The sequence below is a fragment of the Alligator mississippiensis genome, chromosome 15, assembly GCF_030867095.1.
Source record: "Alligator mississippiensis isolate rAllMis1 chromosome 15, rAllMis1, whole genome shotgun sequence".
Lineage (NCBI taxonomy): Eukaryota > Metazoa > Chordata > Crocodylia > Alligatoridae > Alligator > Alligator mississippiensis.
In genome coordinates, this window is record NC_081838.1 from 10,969,315 (window position 1) to 10,988,692 (window position 19,378).

At 48.0% G+C, this 19,378-nt stretch overlaps 1 protein-coding gene across 1 annotated transcript in view; it reads left to right on the forward strand.

The window, feature by feature from the left end:
- Positions 1-3,761: 3,761 nt before the first annotated feature.
- LOC102570679 (NACHT, LRR and PYD domains-containing protein 12) overlaps positions 3,762-19,378 on the forward strand; it is a 40,420-nt gene continuing 24,803 nt past the window's right edge. The window contains exons 1-4 of the mRNA XM_059718327.1: positions 3,762-4,051; positions 11,073-11,111; positions 12,243-13,986; positions 18,320-18,397. Of these exons, the coding sequence (XP_059574310.1) occupies positions 3,775-4,051; positions 11,073-11,111; positions 12,243-13,986; positions 18,320-18,397 (2,138 nt within the window). The 5' untranslated portion in view covers positions 3,762-3,774. The remainder of the gene's footprint in view (positions 4,052-11,072; positions 11,112-12,242; positions 13,987-18,319; positions 18,398-19,378) is intronic.

The window sequence follows — 19,378 nt, forward strand, 5'->3', positions numbered from 1 at the left end:
AAGTTCTCTAGGTGTCGTGAACACCGGCTCACTTACAGATGTAGAACCCTTTCTGTGTGCTTTTTGTGTGATAAGTGTATCTTCTGTACCCAGCCTGATATAATGACAGTGAGAAATTATAGCGAGCTTCCCATACAGAATCCTTGAATTGGTTGCTCTGTGATATTGCCTTTTCATAATGTAGATCACCATTCTGCCTGGGAGTCACCATTTGGTGAGCTTTAAAGCGCAGAAGACATTGGTAGATTCATCAATTCATAGATTTCTAGAGTCGGAAGGGACCGGGTAGATCATTGGGTCTGACCCCCTGCTCCAGGCAGGAAAGAGCGGTGGGATTAAGTAACCCCAGCCAGATGCCTGTCTAATCTCCTCTTGAACACCTCCAGGGCAAGGGAAAGCACCACCTCCCTTGCAAGCCCATTCCATAATTTGGCAACCCTTACCGTAAAGAATCTCTTCCTTATGTCCAATCTAAGTCTATTCTCCTTCTGTTTGTGGCCATCATTTCTGGTTATTTCCAAGGGGTGCCCTGGTACACAGAGTGGCCCCTATTCCCTGATGGCCCACACTGATGAGCTTGTAGGCAGCCACAAGATCACCTCTTGCGGAGGCTGAAGAGATTCAGATCCCTCAGTCTGTCTTCATAGGGTCTTACCTGTGTAGCAGGCTCACCTTTCAGAGCTTGGGTTGAGTCCCAGGCTTGAGATCCTGCTGTTTTGATTGGTGGAGCCCATCCACCACTCAGGAGGCAGCAGGAGAAATAAAGTCATGCCCCTTTCCTGAGGGGAGGGGGAGAAGAGCTTGCCTGGACCTGATTGAAGACTGTAAACTGTCAGGTGTGGAAGATGTTGGGGCGGAGCCCTGACCCGTATAAAGGGAGCTGCGTGCCCAGCACAGGGGCAGATGCAGCGAGGGACTTGAGAAAAGCAGAGCTAAGAGAAGCTGGAGAGCTCTGCCCCAGCGGGCACTAGTCCTGAGGCTCCTGAAGACGCCACTGGAGGAGCAGCCTTGGGAGTGGTGCGAGACTGCTCAGGCTGTTGGTGGCGCACAGGGTCGGTGCATGGAGACCCGGCCCTGGGAGCAGTATGAGACTGCTCAGGCCCATCATGGTGCACAGTTCGATGCATGGAGCCCAGGCTTTGGGAGCCACAAGCAGCGGCTCAAGCCTGTAACCCCAGCAGGGTCTTTGGGACTGCAGTGAGGTGGCTCAGGTCCCATGGTGTGCAGGGTGGCGCATGAACCCAAGCCTTGGGAGCCAGGGAGCAGCGGAGGCTGTTGGGGTTAACCATCCAGTGTGAGGACGGCTGGCCGGAGCCTGAAGGGCCTGGCCTGTGCTAAAAGAGCCCTTGGTGACGAAGCCAGGGCACAGGGAAATAGTAGTGCTGCAGTGTGAAGCCCAGCACCCAGAAGCCAGCAGCGGTGCAGCAGCTGAGAGGAGAGGAGCTGAGCCCTCAGTGCCCCGAGCAGGGCACAAGGTGGGGAGGACCCCAGCGGTGCAGGAGAGGCCTGGAGAGGTGCTCCAGCAGAGGAGACCCTGTTGAGCTGAGCCCTGACCACCGCCACCTGAGGGAGTGTAAGTCATTGAGCCCTTGGGTCCCACAGGGGAAAGAGGTTTGGGGCAGGCAAACCCAGAGAAGGGGCTGGGTGAGCTGTGCGCTGTGGTGGAAAGGGATGGGGGAAGGAAGGCCCATGGGGGGAGGGTAGATCAATGCCCCCAGCAGTGAGGGAGGGGGCAGAGGTGCAGGACAGAGCTGTGGCTCATTGAGGGGCAGCTCCCACCACTGAGCACACCTGGGGAGAGCATAGGTGTGCCCTCAGATCTGCACAGGGCAGGGTGGAGTGGGTGAGCCACAGGTGCAGGCTGGAGCTGGGGTTGCACTGGGCACTTCTTGGCAGGGGCTGAGCTTAGGGTGAGTGGTGCTGGGAGGGGGGGTATGGAGGGGGCTGCAGCCACCCCTGATTTCACTGTAGCCCCATTCCAGTGCCTCCACTGCTCACCTGGCGCAGTCCCGGCTCTTCCCACCTCCCTGGAGCAGGGCCGGGTGGGGGCGGGGTTCGAGGCCAACAGTGCTGGTCTCAGCTCCCCACTCTGTCCACTCTGTCACCACTGCCTCCTTCCTGGAACGCTCTTGGAGCACTCTGATTGGTTGTTTCAGACAACCAGAGTGCGAATAAAGCATTATGGACGGACAGACAGACAGATGGAGGCTTTTATAATATTAGAATCCTGATTCAGCTCTACTGAGCACTGTGCTGAGCTCTGAGAAGAGCGGTGCTCTTGTGCCTGTTCAAATATTCTGTGCACAAATGAAAACCTTGCCACTTTTATTCCACATCTTTGGACTTTTGTGGCCACCAGCCATGCACTTCCACTGCCTACACTCTTGTGTCTTCCATGTGATGTCTTCCTTAAGGTACATTATGGGCTGCATACATCAAATCCATCTGAATTCCTTGTGCCCCATCAATACTGATGCCTTCTCTCATTGTACATGGGCAAGCAGGTCTCTACGGCTAAGGTTACATTTGGTTAATTGTGCTTCAAAAGTAAATGCAATGACTTTTTTTTGAGCTGTCCCTTTTTATATTAGGTCTGATGACACTGCTTCCTACTTTGGCAGTGTTTGCCCCTCAGGTACAGTCTCTATATTTCTGATTGCGGAAACAAGAGTGTTCCAGATTGTATTAAGAGGATACCTCACTTAACCATAGACTTTCCTGAGTGTAATGGAGTTCCCTTGCTCTGGCCTTTCCTTTTGAGAATGCAGGGCTGAGAAAGGAGGGACAAGTTCCAAGTTTCAAGAAAGTCGGTGCAGGGGTTTGGGAGAAACTGCACCCTAAATTCTTGAAAGCAAAACCCGTCACATCTAGGTGTTACAACATAGGGTGATGAAAACTGCAGGGGTGGCAGCCTATGGTGAGGCCACGATGTCTGCCAAGTTTCAAGAAGATGGGTGCAGGGGTTTGGGGGGAACTGCACCTCAAGCTGTGGACAAGCAAAACTCATGCCATGGGTGACTCTGTGTGTGTTAAGGCACAGCAGGATGACAGCTGCAGGGATGGTGGCCCCTGCTGAGGCTACAATGCCTGCCAGCTGTTGAGGAGATCGGTGCAGGGGGGTCCTGGGGCCCTGAACCCCTAGCTGCTGACAGGCAAAACTCGTGACATGGAAGAGTACTTCCTGACCTGGATGAGGAAGACTATAGAGTGGGGAAGATTCCTGAAAAGGAGGGATGGGGAGGCTTTTCTGAAGAGAAGCTGAGGAAGGGAGCAGGTCTTGAAGTGAGTAGTGGGTTGGAAAAAAAGAAATTCATAAAAGAACCAGGGTGGACCTGCTTCCACAAGCCTACACCACCCCAGCTCAGCAGGATCTGTCTAAGCAGCTGTTGGCCCTCTCCTTCACCAGTAGCTACCCAGGGCCCAGATACCTGCAGCAGCAGCCAGAGGATGGCAATTCCTCATTTCAGCAGCCCCTGAGGAATTGCCATCCTCACCCTGTGACACTTCCCCCAGGCACAGCACCGAGTTCTTAGGACAGGAGCTGTTTGCCACAGGTTGAAGCTTGCTCTTTGTGAAGGGGGCCATTAAGCATCTTGGATAAAATCTGGCATTCAGAAAGGCATAATGTGGTGAATGTGAGAGCAGATGGGAAGGGGTTGCTTTCTGTGCAGTAACTGTGTATGCTTCATTATGCAAACACAACTTCATAATATCTATAGGTGACCCCTCTAACCCATTATTTTTTCACTTTCAGACTTTTCCTAATATCTCACAATGGCCATGCAAAACAGAAAACTTGACATCCTTCCACATCTGCAGGAACTCACAGAGGAGAATTTTAAAGAATTCAGATACTGGTTATGCAGCTTGGCATTAGATGACAAATTCCCAGTTCGCCGTAGCAAGCTGGACAAGGCAGACTGTGTAGATGTTGCAGGTCTCCTGAGAGAGCACTACGGCGAGGAGAGAGCAGTGGATGCAGCTATTGAAACCTTCAAAATGATCAATCGGAGGGACTTGGCTGGGAAACTCCAAGCGGAAAAGGACAGAGGTAAGGAGTCCAAAGCTAATGCAGCCTCCACCTCCCATGAGCCATCGCTCGATTAAATATCCCCCAGCTGTAGTAGGAGCAACAGCAAACTGACAACAATTAAAGAGGCCAAAACTCAGAGAGAGGGCAGAGTGATTCACTGGAAAGTGGTGGTGAGGCCTGGCCGCCTGGTTTGCAGGTGCATGTTTAGGAACTGGGGATGGACCAAGCTGACTGGAGCCCTGGTCCATCTTGTAGAGTGTCCTTGCTCTGGCCGTGGCCAGCAGTTCAGATAAAGTCCTCAGAAACCCTGCAGTACGCAGTTATACAGGAATTTGCCCAGAGACGTGAGTTCTTAATAACTCCGATGCTAGCTTGTATTTCAGGACAAGAGTGTTTATAACTGTCAAAAATCTTGCTGGCTGTTTAATGCGTCCTGTTTCAGCTGTGTGTCCCTGGTGGCCCCTAGAAATATCGAATCCTTTGCTAATCTTGTTAAGGGTTTGACCTGGGCATTTTTGACAGTGAGCTCCAGAGAACATTCCTGGTTTGTGGGTAAAAGACTTTTATTTAATTGTTTTAAGTCTGCCATCTTTCAGTTGCATGGACCTGGGGTCCTCAGCCCCTGGCCTGCGGGACAAATCCAGCTTGAGGTGCAGTGTCATCCAGTCCTGTAGGGAGCCCCAGGCCCTGTGCACTGAATTGGGTGCTTGATCCCAGCACACAGGACAGGACTGGGTGAATGTCACACCAGGTCCCAGGGCCAAGTCTCAGTATGGATGACAGGGAGGGGGCAGCATCAGGCCCTTGAGACCCAGTTCCCAGTGTCAGGGCCTGGGAGAGGGTGGCATTAGGTCCCCAAGGCCTAATCCTGGTGCATGGGGGTGGCGCTTGGCCCCAGGGCCTAATCCTGGAATGCAGGGCAGGGAGGGGGTGGTTCTGGGGACTTGGTTTGGCCCACCCATCTGGCCTGCAAGGCCACAAGCTTGAGCACTACTGGCATAGGCAATACATGCTTTTCTTCCCATGTTACCATACAAGGAGGATAGAAGTTCCCAGGCTGCCTTCCTTGCTCCATTTGCATTTTTGTACTCTTCTCATTCCCCTTCTTACCTGTCTCCTCTCTCATGTAATAAGCTTCAACCCTTTCAGACTGGTCGTATGACAAGTTCTTCAAGCTCTTAATTATCTTGTTTTTATTTTTCTCTGGAGAAGTCCTCACTGAAACATGCCAAGTGAAGCCCAGGTCTTTTTCTTTAACTGATACAGTAATCTAATCAGACTCCAGTGAGATGCATGGGTAGTTCCAAGTATTCCTTTTCATTTGCATTCCTTAGCGTTTATCAACAGGAAACCTCATTTGCCATCATGTCACCTGCTCACCTAGATTTTCAACTCTTCACCATACGTCTGAATCCAAAAACTACAAGTCATGATTTCCACCCGTCGCCCAAAAAAATATCTCTGAATTCCATGTTACGGGACACATCACTTCCAAAATCTCTAACACAAATCGGGTATTTTGCACATTTCATTTCTTAAAATTCATAACACGATCCCATGACATACACTGGTTATTCATAAGGCCACTTATTACACACGCTGACTGTGCCTATACTCATGTTCTAAATGGGCAATTCCAACAGTATCTTGTTCCTTACCGAGTGCGCCATTTTTGGGTCTCCACTGGGTTCCACTGGGTAAATCCGGAGCCTCTGAGGTCATTCATTACTTTACTTATTGCATTCTTGAAGTTGGCCTTCTTGCTTACTCTTTTTCTGGGTTTACTACTTTGGTTACATCCATCAGAACATGCCATATTTTTTGCAAAGGCACTGAATACTCCTACGTGAAGCAAGTTTATCTGCTTCCAAGTCTTTGGGATGTTTTAGCATTAACCATTTCCAGTCATTCTAGAGCCTTGAAGAGGGAACTGCTCCCCTTCTTGTTGCAGGAGCATGCTAGCTCTGTTAGACCTTGAGCAATCTCATGGTTCTTAGTTCATTCAGGATCTAGCAGGTACAGGCTTCTACCTGACCTGTTGGGAGTGCAGGGATTTCAGTTGTTTAGTACTAGGTGGGGAGCAGGTTCAGAGTGAGCCTACTGAAGGGATTTGCATATTGCCACCTTTCCTATATAGTGGAGCAGTGAAATACCCCTTAAGAGAACTCCCACCTGGAGCCTCCCTTTGTGATTCCTGTGTTGAGGGTCTCATCAACTCCTGGGATCCTGTAGGAGCTAGTTCCTGCTGTGATGGACAGTTGCACATGTGGTTTAACCCTTTTGGCACTGGACCAGTCTTCCCCACGGCTCTGGGCTTGGTGCCCTTGGCACTCCATGGCTGGATTCCTCATGGGAAGTATGCATAACAGGGACCAGACTCAGCACCGTGCTATACTACATGAGCTGCTTTACTCGAGATTAGAGCAAATCACTTCTCACTAAGCATCACCGTCGACATGTACAGATGCTTACTGCGCTGTAATTTGCTCTAATCGTGAGTAAATTTGCTACCTGTAACTTTGTAGCAGGGCATGGGAGATAAAGCTGCCTGTTGCTGAGGCAGGCTCTGCCACCAGAGCCTGGGCAGGGACAATCTCCCTCTGCCTTGGCGTCAGGGAGCTCCTAGCCCCAACTTCATGATTAGGGAGTTGGGGATGGAAGATTCTTATCTCCCAGCCCTAGCTCCATGGTCATGAGGTCAGGGTTGGGAGATAAGCATCTCCCAGGCTAGACCCCAAGACCATGGAGCTAGGGCTGGGAGATAAGAATCACCCAGCCCCAGCTCTGCAGTGTCCCAGCCCCTGCCAGGAGACACCTGTCTCCTCTGCCAGTTCCTGGGCTAGCACCCATGGGGAACCTAGAGCTCCCCTGGCACCTGCAGCAGGCTGGTGCAAGGCGGCAGGGGGTGGTGCAGACTGCTGCCTTGAGGAGCAAATCTGCTCCCACTTCCCTGCATGTTAAGACCTCTGCCTGGGGTGGGTTTTCTCCAGAGTAAATTACTCTAGAGTAAACCCACACCAAAGCATTTGCACATGTAGATTCACCCAGTTTAGTGCAATTTGGAAGCTTCTGTCGGTTGCTTAATGAAATTGAAAGATGGTAACAGAGAAAAGGAAGAACTTTTTCAACCAATGTGTAATAACATGTTGAACTCTTTGTCTGGTAATGCCACTGCGATGTTCCCAGAAGGATCGGGTGTGGATACAAGAAACAAGAATGTTTGGTGTTTGAATAATGCTAGAAAAAGTGTTTGGGGAAAGATCTAAGCTTCATGCTTCCTGCTTTGTATCCATTCCTCCTTGGGATTAAGAGAGAATTTTCACGATGGCAGAGTAACCCATTGTTGTCATCTGTGCGGTTTCCTGTTCTTTGCTCTGAAAATTTTAGTGTTGGGCCGTGTCAGAGACAGGACGATGGAAAAGCTGGACCCTGAGTCTGATATATTAAGGCTATTCCTATGTTCCTGTGGTCGAGGGGATCTGGGTTTCCATTTTGTGAAGAAAGTGCACTCTAATCATTTCTTGGATCTTGTCATTTAGCACAGTTGGCTTGTTTCTTGGTCTCCTGTCTCCTATTTTATGTCTGCAGGCTCATCTCCTTTGAATCTTCTGGTATCAGGAAAGTAGTAATAAGAACCAAAGATGCATGCAAGAGCTAGCAGTCTGCTACTCCCTGAACTATCAAGCAAAATATTTCTTGTGAGATGCTGGGTCTAGATAGAAACCTACCACTGAGCACTAGGTAATGCAACAAGAATCTGGCCAAATGAGCTCATCAGCAACAGCAACGTTGCAAAAGTCTTTCATTGCAAAACAGCAACATTGCAAAAGGCTTTTCTAAATAAATTCTCTGTGTTTCTTGTTAAAGGTTTATTTTCTTAATTTCCCCTTTCTAAAAGTTCATGTCCTCAGGCTGGTTTTTGACTCCTTCAGATTTGGCCAGATGAAATGTAATTGTATATCACAGATTTCATAGACAGTGGGGCTGGAAGGGACCTCACAAGATCATCAGGTCCAGCCCCTTGCCCAAGGGGCAAGAGGTCAGCAGGGGTCAAATGAACCCAGTAAGATAGGCATTCAAGTGTTTTTGAAAGTATCCAGAGCAGGTGCTTGCACCACCTCTGGGGGAATCTATTCCAGGCCCTGGAGACTCAGGCAGTAAAGAAGTTTTTCCTTATGTCCAGCCTAAAACAGTCTTCTGGGAGTTTATGACCGTTGGACCTTGTCTTCCCATGGGGTGCCCTGGTGAACAGACATTCTTCGAGTCCCTGATGCACACTCCTTATGTACTTATAGGCTGCCACCAAGTCCCCCTTGAGCCTTCGCTTTCCCAGGCTGAAGAGTCCCATGTCTCTCAGCCTGTCCTCATATGGCCTACTCTCTTGTCCTCTAATCATGGGTATGACTCACCTCTGGACTCTCTCAAGCTTCTTCACATCCTTTCTGAATTCCAGAGCTCAGAACTGGACAAGAACTGGATATAGTATTGCAGCTGTGGCCTCACCAAGGCTGGGTAAAGTGAGAAGATGACTTCCCAGGTCTTGCTTGAGATGCATGGGTAGATGCAAGCCAGAGTTCTGTTTGCTTTGCCAGCTGCGGTATCGCATTGATGGCTCGTGTTCATCTTGTGGTCAGTCATGACCCCCAAGTATCTTTCGGTCATGGTGCTAGTGAGTATAGCGCTGGCCAAGACTATGAGTGTGGTGTGGGTTTTTCCTCCCAAGGTGGAGCAGTTTGTATTTCTCAGTGTTGAATGCCATCAGGTTTTGATCTGCCCACCTTGTGAGCCTGTTGAGGTTGGCCTGGATTGCCAGCCTATCCTCTAGGTTGACAGCACTTCCCCATAGCTTGGTGTTATCAGTGAACTTAACCAGTCCACTTCTGACATCAGAGTCCAGATCATTTATAAATACATTGAAGAGTACAGGCCCAAGAATGCAGCCCTGGGGGACGCCACTGGTCACCATGAGCCATGTTGCTTTGGTTCCATCAACTATCACTCTCTGGGTCCATCCACAGAACCAGTTCCCCAGCCATCAGACTTTGCAATTATCAAGGCCACAATTCCCCAATTTTTCCATGAGGATGTCATGGGACACCAGGTCAAAGGCTTTCTTGAAGTCCAAAAATATGATATCCACCTCTTCTCCTTTGTCCAGGTGATGTGTCACCTGATCATGAAAGGAAATGAGATTGGTCCGACAAGACCTACCCATGACAAAACTGTGTTGGCTACATCTCAGAATGTTACCTTCTGTTAGCCTGTTGTTAATGGTTTCCTTGATGATTTTTTCCAAGATCTTTCCAAGGATTGAGGTCAAACTGACTGGACTGTAGCTCCCTGGATCTTTCTTCCTCCTTTTCTGGAAAATAGGCACCACATTGGCCCTCTTCCAATCTTCAGGACCCTCTTCCATGCACCACGAGGCCTCAGATATCCTTGCCATTGGTCTTTCTATGATGTCAGCCAAATATTTTAGCACTCTTAGGTGCATTTCATCCAGGCTGACTGATCTGTGGATATCTAGCCTCTCAATGTGTACTCTCGCAAGATCAACACCAATGATGGGCGCATGTTTTCCCTTCCCCTGGTGAACCTGCATCCTGTCAGGCAGGGTGATCCCCTTGCACTGATGGAAGACCGACACAAAATAGTCATTAAGGAGACTGACTTTTTCCTGAGTGTTGGTTATCAGCTGTCCCACTTGGTTTAGTAAGGCCCCAATGTCACCCTTGTTTTTTTTTCCAACTTCTCACATATCTGAAGAAGGACTTTTTATTGTCCTTGATTTGTGTGGCCAGTTTGAGCTCAGTTTCAGCCTTGGCTTTTCTAGTACGCTCCCTACAGATATGGGCCAATGCTGAATACTCCTCCTTAGTGGTGTTTCTTATCTTCCATCCTTTACCAGCTTCTTTATTTCAGGTGCAGGAGGTCCAAGAGTTCCCTATTAAGTCAAGGGAGGTCGCCCAGCCCCTTTACATATAGTGATGTAAAGTGGCTGATATGGACAGGATGACTTCATCTATAATAGTTATAGCTAAGAGCAGAATTTGCCTAGTGAGTTTTCTCCATTTTCTCTTCTTACCTGGTACGTCCCATCCCCTGCATGTAACAGATACAAGCCACATGACAAGACCTTGCTAAGAAAGATAAGGGCTTTATCCACATTTCCTAGTTGGAAAGGGATCTAATGGCAGCAGAAGGAGATCCTGGGCACTTGGGAATGGCAAATGCTCTAAAAGCAAGAGTGGGGAGGGGATCTGTGGGGGTAGGGGGGCACCTGGCAGGAGAGAGGGCAGCAGCACCAGCAGGGAAGAGAGGGCAGAAGCTGTTGGAGGAACGTCATGTTCAGGTGCATTGTGGGGCACGTTCACTGGGCCAGGGAGTTCTGATAGGGATCTGGGGTGGAGGAGAAGGGGTGCTGCTGCCTGAGGTAGTCAAAGAGTCTGGGGGGATTTTGCCAGTTACTGCAGGGGAGTGAGGGCAGGAAGCACTGGTCAAGGAGAGGGTGCCTGAGCTTGGCAGTGCTGTGCAATGGTAGCTGAGAGTTTTGTTCAGCTCTCAAACAGCAGCATATCCAACCTCAAAGAGCTGGCCAGCATTGCCGATGCTCAATTTATCGTGAGGCTCCCATGTGAACCTTGTGCACACAATACAGGAGGGAGAGTGGGCATGAGACGGGTATATGGGGCCATGTTTTTCAAAGCTACTTAGCTCCAACCAAAGTGCCTAAACAAGGGCTGGATTGCAACAGCCCTTCCTGCGCTGAGCTCTTGTGGGAATCCGGTCCCATCTGTGGGAACAGAGCTGCTTCCGGTGGCAGGGCCCGTCATGGGAAAACTACAGGCATTTCTGGGGCAGTCCCTGACAGCAGATTGCCTTGTACTCCTGCCTCCAAAGAAATCTCTGTCTCCCTGAGCTGTAGGCTTTTTCTTACTGTGGAGAGCCTTAAATGAAACACTTCTCTCACTTCCCTCCATGGGCAACACTCTCACTTCATTTCTGTAACTCTAATACTCACTTGTCATTTCTTTTCCAGCTTTGGGCCCTGACCAAACCCGTGGAAGAAGAGCAGAAGGTATGTGACGTGGCAACAGGACCTTTATCACCAATTGGCAGTTACTCTAGAGCTGCCAAGGGTTTGACTAGTAGGAGTAGTGAATAGCACACCTCAGACCATAGTCTTTTCAGAACCCAGAAGTGGGTTTTCTCCATCCAGGTGGAGGCATTTTGGGATAGCATGAATCATGTGAGAATATGAATCAGGCCTCCTACATTTTCAGTGGATTCCCCAAAATCTCCCACTTTCCTGTTACGTTCCTTCTCACTTTGTAGCTTGAACAGGTATCAGCAACATGTTCCACGAGCTAGATATGGCCTGTGGAGCTACTGAATGTGGCCCATAGAGCTGGAGGGCTTTGTGTCTGCCCGTGCCCATACCCATGCTGGGACTGAGCAGTGAGAAGTGGTGCTTGGGTAGGGCAGCAGCACTTCTCCATCACCACCACTTCTCCTCACCCTCATCCCCTGCCTGCAGCACAGGCTCAGCTTCCAGCTAGTGAGGAGCTGAACTGCAGCTGGGCAACTTCCAGCTGTGCTTGCATTGCAGCTGGTGGGTGGTGAGAAGTGGCAGCAGTGCAGACACAGCTTCCAGCTGCTCAGCCCTGGCTCAGTCCCTCACTGACTCGAAGCTGTGTCCACACTGGGGCCAGGCAGCTGGGGGATGGGGAGAAGTGACGGCAACACCGTACCCCGGTGCAGACATAGGCAACTGCCGGCTCTCACTGCTGATGCACACTGAAGCCACCTGGATTGAAGCCAGGCTGTTCTGGCCTCTACAGACTTCTAAAGGTTGGTGGCCCCTGATGTGAACTGTTATGTGCTGCTGCTGTGCCCTGCATTGGTGGTTTTCACTGTAGACATGACTGCATTTCACCAGTTAGTAAAGTGACTGTTGAATATGCACACAGAGTTCAAACTAACCATTTTTACCTGCATCCTAATTCCAGTGGGACTGCTAATATAAAGAAGCACTACAGGTCCTCCAGCTAGTTGATTGGAGGATATTGTATGAGGAAATGTGCAATACAATTAGCTAAAGGCACCATTCGTTATTGTTGAATTAACTTTATTCCAACATTAATGTAGATTGTCTTTTTCCCCTGAACTTCTACCTCCGGATATCTAATGCTTCCTATCTCTAACCCAGGTTACAGGAAGAAGTACACTGCGCACGTACAGGATAAGTACGGAGTAATGAAAGACAGGAACTCTCTTCTTGGTGAGAATGTAATTCTAAACAGCAGATACACCAAGCTGATTATTGTAAAGGAAACACGTGCCAGAAAGGAAAGACAATATGAAATAATGGCCTCGGGACAGAGACATGCAGAAATCATGTCTGAGCAAAAGAGATCCATCACCATCGGTGACTTATTTGCAGCTGATGAGAAAGGGAAAACTCAGCGAATTGCTGTGCTGCTGGGAGCTGCAGGGATTGGGAAAACACTGACAGCAAAAAAGATCATGTTTGACTGGGCAACTGGAAAGCTTTACAGCAAAAAGTTTGATTATGTTTTCTACATAGACTGCAGAGAAGTTAACTTTGACATTGAGCAGGGAAGTGTGGCAAATCTGATCTTAAGGAACTGTCCTGATCAACATGCACCGATTGAAGCAATGTTGGTGAATCCAGAGAGACTCCTGTTTATAATTGATGGCTTTGATGAACTGAGATTGTCCCTGGATCAGCCAGAAGAGAATCTGTGCTCTGATCCCTGGGAGAAGAAACCAATGGAAATCGTGCTGAGCAGTTTAGTCCGGAAAAAAGTCCTTGAGAAATGTTCCTTACTCATTACTACAAGACCAGCTGCTGTGGAGGAGCTCAGGCAGTGCTTGCACAATGAGCGCTACGCTGAAATCCTGGGGTTTTCAGAAACCGAGAGGAGAGAATACTTTGACAAATATTTTGGGGATAAAGGGAAAGCAAGAAAAGCCTTTAATTTTGTAAAAGAAAATGAAATGCTCTTCACCATGTGCTTTGTCCCCATTGTCTGTTGGATCGTCTGCACTGTCATAAAGCAGCAGATGGATGAAGGTGAAGATCTTGCACAGACTTCGACAACAGTCACAGGAGTGTACCTGCTCTACCTTTACAATTTACTGAGGGATCCAAGAAGCAAGTCAAAGCAACTCCTGCAAACTAACTTGAAAGGACTTTGCTCCTTGGCTGCAGATGGGGTCTGCAGGCAGAAAATCCTGTTTAGGGCAGAAGAGCTGAAGAAGCACAGCTTAGATACTGCTGACTCCCTCTTTCTGAATGAGAACCTCTTTCAAAAAAGCACTGACTGTGAATGTCTCTACAGCTTCATCCACCTGTCTTTTCAAGAGTTTTTTGCAGCTTTGTTTTATGCTCTGGAAGAAGAAGCAGCAGCAGTAGGCGAAGGCTCAGGAAATGACATGCAAGCTTTAACAACTTTGTTAGCCAACTATGGGAAATCTATGAATCATTTAATGCTAACAGTGAGATTTCTGTTTGGTTTCTTAAATGAAGAGAGAATGAAGGACATTGAGAAAAAACTGAGCTGCAAAATGTCATTGAAGATTAAACCAGAATTACTGAAATGGATTAAAATAAAGCCCAAAACATCTCCCTTGTCTTTAGGATCTCATGGGCAGAGGTCAGGTTTTGCACCTAAGGTTGAAGCACTTTATCAGCTTGAGAAATTTCACTGTTTGTATGAAATTCAGGATGAAAATTTTGTGCAAAGTGCACTGAGACATTTAATAACTTTAAAGTTACAACATCATACATTTACCCAAATGGATCAAGAGGTACTTGCATTCTGTTTAAAAAACTGCCACCAATTAGAGTCACTTCTTCTAGAATCCTGTGAATTCAGATACGAAGCCCTAAACGAAGATGTGTCGAGATCCCAAAATTGGTCACCTCCGTGAGTGTTACCTGGGCTTCAAAAACTCTTACGTAATTTCTTAAGAAATTTAATTTAATCTGTAAAATATTCTCTTTCCCTCCCCTTCTCATATTCTCCCCCTGCCCCCAACCTCAGATTTAGCTTTAAAATGGTCCACTGTAAAGAATGACCATGGTTAAGGATTGAGACTTAAAAAGGATGTGCTACTTCTTCGCAAAACCTGGGAAACAGCAATTTGAGGAATAACAAATTAATTTGTCTTCAAACTGTCAGTAATACTCAAGAAAAGTCTCCTGTGTTACATAAGATGTCACTTCTAGCTCTAAATAATACTAAAGCAATATGTTCCCCAAGTTTATAAAACTTGCTGTCTTGCACAGGGCCATGGGGTGTGCTGAAGTGTGTTAATAACTGCACAACAGGCAAGTTAGAGGTGAAAAAGGCATGCTCTGATGCCTTTTTTTAAGTGACTTGAATAGTTAAACTATCCATGTGCTACTGAGCAAGAATTCTAATATTATAAAAGCCTTAGTCTGTCTGTCTGTCTATAACGCTTCATTCGCACTCTGATTGGCTGACAAACAGCCGTTCCCACCCACCATAACGGCAGGGAGCGTGGTGCTGCTGCTCTACCCCCACCACCACAAGCCTCCAGGGAGGGGAGAGGGGGATGCAGATCGTGTGGACCCAGAACGCAGGGGTGTGGGGGAGCAGCGCTGGTCCTGGCCCCAGCCCCGAAGGGAGACAGGGGAGCAGGGCCACCACCTAAGTGCAGGGTGGGGGCCAGACATGGGCCTTCGTCCCACCCCAGCTTCACCCCTCATTATTCTTGACAAGCACTTGGCTAGTCTTTCTCATAGCCACACAGGTTTCCTGCATAGTAGATTTACTGGAAGTGCTCTCCCTTTAACTGCACCACCTGTTTGTACGAAATGTTTCTCCTTTTAGAATTTATACATGTCATTGTTTGAAAGACTTTTAGGGTTTTATACACATACCTTTCCATGCTGTGATGTGCTGGAGGTCAGAGCAGACTCGATTAATTCAGTCTGCTTTGCATATGAGCTGATGTGCCCAGCGTTGCATCATAGAAATTGCAAAATGCACGTCAGCGTGCAGAAAATGGCAGCAGTGCACTTTTGAACTAAAACACCTTCAATGTGCTTTAGTTCAAAAGCAGACCACGGGCAATTTCTGTGAGCTGATGCGCATTTTGCTGTTTATATAAATGCATGCACTGCAGCACTGGGAGCTTTTCAAAGCACCCAGTGCTGTGGCGCATGCGTGTGTAAAAATGCCATTAATGTTTAAAGTAATATTTCCTCCTATGAATTCCATGCATAGAGGAGGATTAGGATTAGTAGACTGTTGTTATTCTCAGTTCAAAAGGAAAATGATCAAAACACTGTTGCTGGGAATTTTCTACCCCCACATTTTTCTGAGGATGATGGTCCCTGCCTATGTCAGCTTTCTGTTAGGCAATGAAACATCCTCTCATTCCCGCCCTGGGCTCTGTAACATGGTTTTCTGGTGGGCTCACCTCTTCTACCAGGTGGGGATGAAACAGCTGTTCCTATGACAGGCACAACTGGCCAAACTGCTCCACCTTAGCTTTTGCCAAAGTAGTTTGTTTGCTTTGGGATGGGCAGCATGTGAATCTCTCTGGAAGTAGCTGTTATAGTCTCATTGTTCTCCAGCAAGTTGGGATTATATTTTAGATGTAAGGTAATTCTTATCACAGTTATTAGTGCAGCTACTCTTGCTCTGGTGACAAAGAATCGGAAATGTTTCAGCTCAAGCCCTTGAATGTAAGTGCCAAATATTTGAATTGATGCCTATTGCCATGGGAGTGGGCTGCCATCCCAGGAATGAGCTCTATGATACTGAGGGTATGGACAGACATGTAAATTCTGCCTTTATTTGTAGCACTTGCATTGTGCACCCCTTCAACAGCATGTAAATATAAAGCCCCCTCCCAGCTGAAGTGCTGCTTCACCACTCCACAGTGCAGGGGCTGGTGTGGAGGGATCCTAGAATAACTCTCAGCCACGGATCCCCAGAGGCTTCCAGGAGCAGCCGTGTGGAAATGGGGAAAGAGCCTTTTGAGTATGGGACTGCCAGCTTCTGCCCTGTGCTTCTTCCTTCAAGTGCAAGTCTTGCTAGCTTCATTTTTGTGGGGTTGGCCCATTGGAGCATCATTGCATTTCATAGGGAACAGTGGATGGACACTTAGGACTAGGTCCTCTTCTACCTGTTAAGCATCTACATAGACTTGGACTCTCAACTCTGATCCTAGTCCACTCTATGTTCCTGAAAATTCATGAACACATCTACTTTTCCCACACGCTGGCTTTTTGGCTTTAAGATGGAATCATGAACAAGCTATGAGTAAGAGCGGGACTCATCCAAAATCTATCTAAACAATTTTTCAGAGGAGATAAGCACCTAAGTCCTCTTACCTGCTTAATAGATAAAATAGGGTCTGGCCCCTGCTTCTGTCTGCCCTTTGCCAGGAACATGAACCTCACATTAAAGCTTTCTTGATGGCTCAAACCTTTGTAGCTGCTCCTGCCCTCCACTGACACAGAAGTTTTCTAGTTTTGGTGCAATAAGGGCAAGACCTTTCATAGTGTCCTGTCCCTGCAGAGACCTAGTCACCCATAGCTGAGTCTCTGGTTTCCTTACCCCAGATATCACTTCCTACTTGGTACACATGGTGCCAAACCATTTCCTTGCACAGGATCCCTACCAAGCTTGGTGGCTGCTCCTCTACTTTGGAGAATCAGCCCCTTCATCTCCAGCCATGCCTTCCCCTGGATGTGTGGGCAGTCCAGGAGCTGCAGGAAGATGGTCTGGGTCTGCTTTACCTACCTCATTGCCTCCTGCAAATGAAGGAGAACCTCACAGGAGTCCTTCTATGCATCACTTCTATCCACTTCCCTCGCCCAAATACCCGGCTGTCCTTCTTTCCTGCTTACCCTGCTAGCTATGTTCTCCACTGTGTGACAAAGTTTGGTTCATCACTCAGCCCAGCCCGCATGGCTGGACATGGCACTGCAGGCTCTGAGCCTCAGTCTTCCCTGCCTGGAGCTGCTCCCTCTGCCTCAGGGCTCTGCTTCTTACACTTCGCTCTCACAGCCCCACTCCTTCCAAGGGGACAATGACCAGGGAGTCCCAAACAAATCTGGTGAAGTCCCCAGGGCTACTGCCATGAGCTCCACTTCCTCCTTCCCTTCGAAAGACCTGTCCTGTCTCACTGTTCAGTCTAGGCAGCGAGACGGAGGCTTTCTCTCTAGTGTTCTCCAGCAGCACTCAAGGGACATCCCAAACTCCACTGAAGATAATTTCATTCAGTCTGGGATGAAGCATTGACTCCTGGATTGACTCTTCTTACATTTGCAGGTTCTCTTAAGGAACACAAACACATGGGTTGCCTCCCTGGGTCTTCCTCTTTCTCATGGTCCACTACCATGGAGGAGCTAGCTTCTCTTCTGATTCCCATCCAGCTTCCACCACAGGGAGAGGCAATACTCCGCTCCTTGGTTTCCTGTTGAGCTTCTCCCTAGACCAAGGGCCTCTACCTCCTGAAAGCCTCTACCTCAAGCCTTTCAGGCTTTCCTGCTTGATCTGCAACCAACTTTGAGCTGACTTTGGGCACCTCAAACCTCCTGACAGGAACAGCAACAATTACATACAAAAAATAACTATTTCCATCCTTTTTATCTCCTTCAAAGGAAAACTGGATCCTTCTCAGTTAGACCAGAAAGCTAAAGTGATTGATACACTCAGAAGTGCATTTCAAAGGACTAATTGAGTTGTCAGATTTCTGCTAAGCCTTCTTCTGTCCCTGTAGGCGTGCGCAGCCTCACTCCAAAGTGTAACAGTCACACAGATTGCTTCCAAATCTAACTGTGACAGCTAAAACCCAAACCTTTGCATTTTGTGGCCACATTTAAATCAGCACTCATGGTTCAGTAAAAGTGCTGATTTCTACTGTATGATAAAACGATAAATGATAAAACAGAAATGATAAAACAGTTGGTCAACACAAAAAGAAAAAAGCATTGGAGATGTTTGCATGAGTGCTGAGAACTGCATTTGAATACTACCACATGTTCACATTCAAACCTTGAACAGGTAGATCGCACTTAGTAGACCCTGCTCCACTTAATGATAAGTGCATCTTTTGGTACTAGATTCATTCTGCTTTCGATGATGTACAGTAGACTGAAGCTGTAGACTAGTTACGTGTAAGGTATGATCGTACTATCCAAGATGGGTTTGGAAAGCTGAAGAAATGAACTGAAGTCTGTCGGTAGAGAATCCAAACAATTCTCTTCTCTCTTTGTAGGGAACAGGAGACTCACTTGTCTATTTGCCTGCTGTGTCAAGCCCTGAAAGACCCACGCTGTAAAGTGAAAAGGCTACGGTAAGAAACTCCTCTCCTTTTATAAGCCCCACACTCCCTGATGATACCGCAGGCATCCTACAGCAGAGCGGGAATCGACCTGTCCCGGGGCTGGTGTAACAAGGGTAGAGAATGGTCTCATCTCTTAGGACTGTGTTTGCATGTGCAGTCAATGGGGCAGATTCTCACCTGGACTAAGCTGTCTCCTAGCTCCCTCATTTCAGTGACCCTGTAACAGTTTACATTACCTGAGGACCTGCTGAAATGTATGTGTGGGCAGTTTATGTAAGCTTGGCTTTTCCATGATGTTTAAGTCAATTAACTCAGATGAGCATGAGTGAGAAAGGAGAGCAATGTGGCCAGTGGGATACTTGGAGGATGCAGCATGCCTACAGAAGGCTGGCAAGAAAATGTAGATATTCAGATCTTATGCAGTTTTAAGTACCTGTCACTACAGTGTGTAAATCCTTTGCGTAGCTATGTAATTCACACTCACTTATCCACATTTCATCTCTTGCATGCTCGCTTGGTGGTGAGGCAATAAGTGAGGAGGAGGCTATTTTCCCCCTTGCTTTCTGTGCCATTCACCCTTTCCCTTTTTCCTTGCTTTCTTCTCCTTCCTCTCTTAGCTCTCCATCCTTCTTGCTGCTCCGGCTGTTGTTACTGGGAAAGCCTTTAGCAGAAGGGTGATTTGGTGTTTGGATTTGACAGGACCAGGCCAGGGCTCAGTTTGGTCCCTTCTGACAAGGACTTCTACAGCTGGATGATTGCTCTGGGGTATGGTTTGCTCCACTCTCCAGAGATTTGCACCTACACTCCTGTTGTTGGATTGGGGAGAAGAGCTGTTTGGCAGGACCCAGGATAGATAAGCTTATCTGAGATGGCCTGTGCTAAAGAGCATTGGCCTTGCCAGCAATACTACAACTGCTGGACACAGGTGTGACAACACACAGCTACACCCAAGTGTGCAAGCAGCAGTGCACAAGGGTCACATCTTCGTTG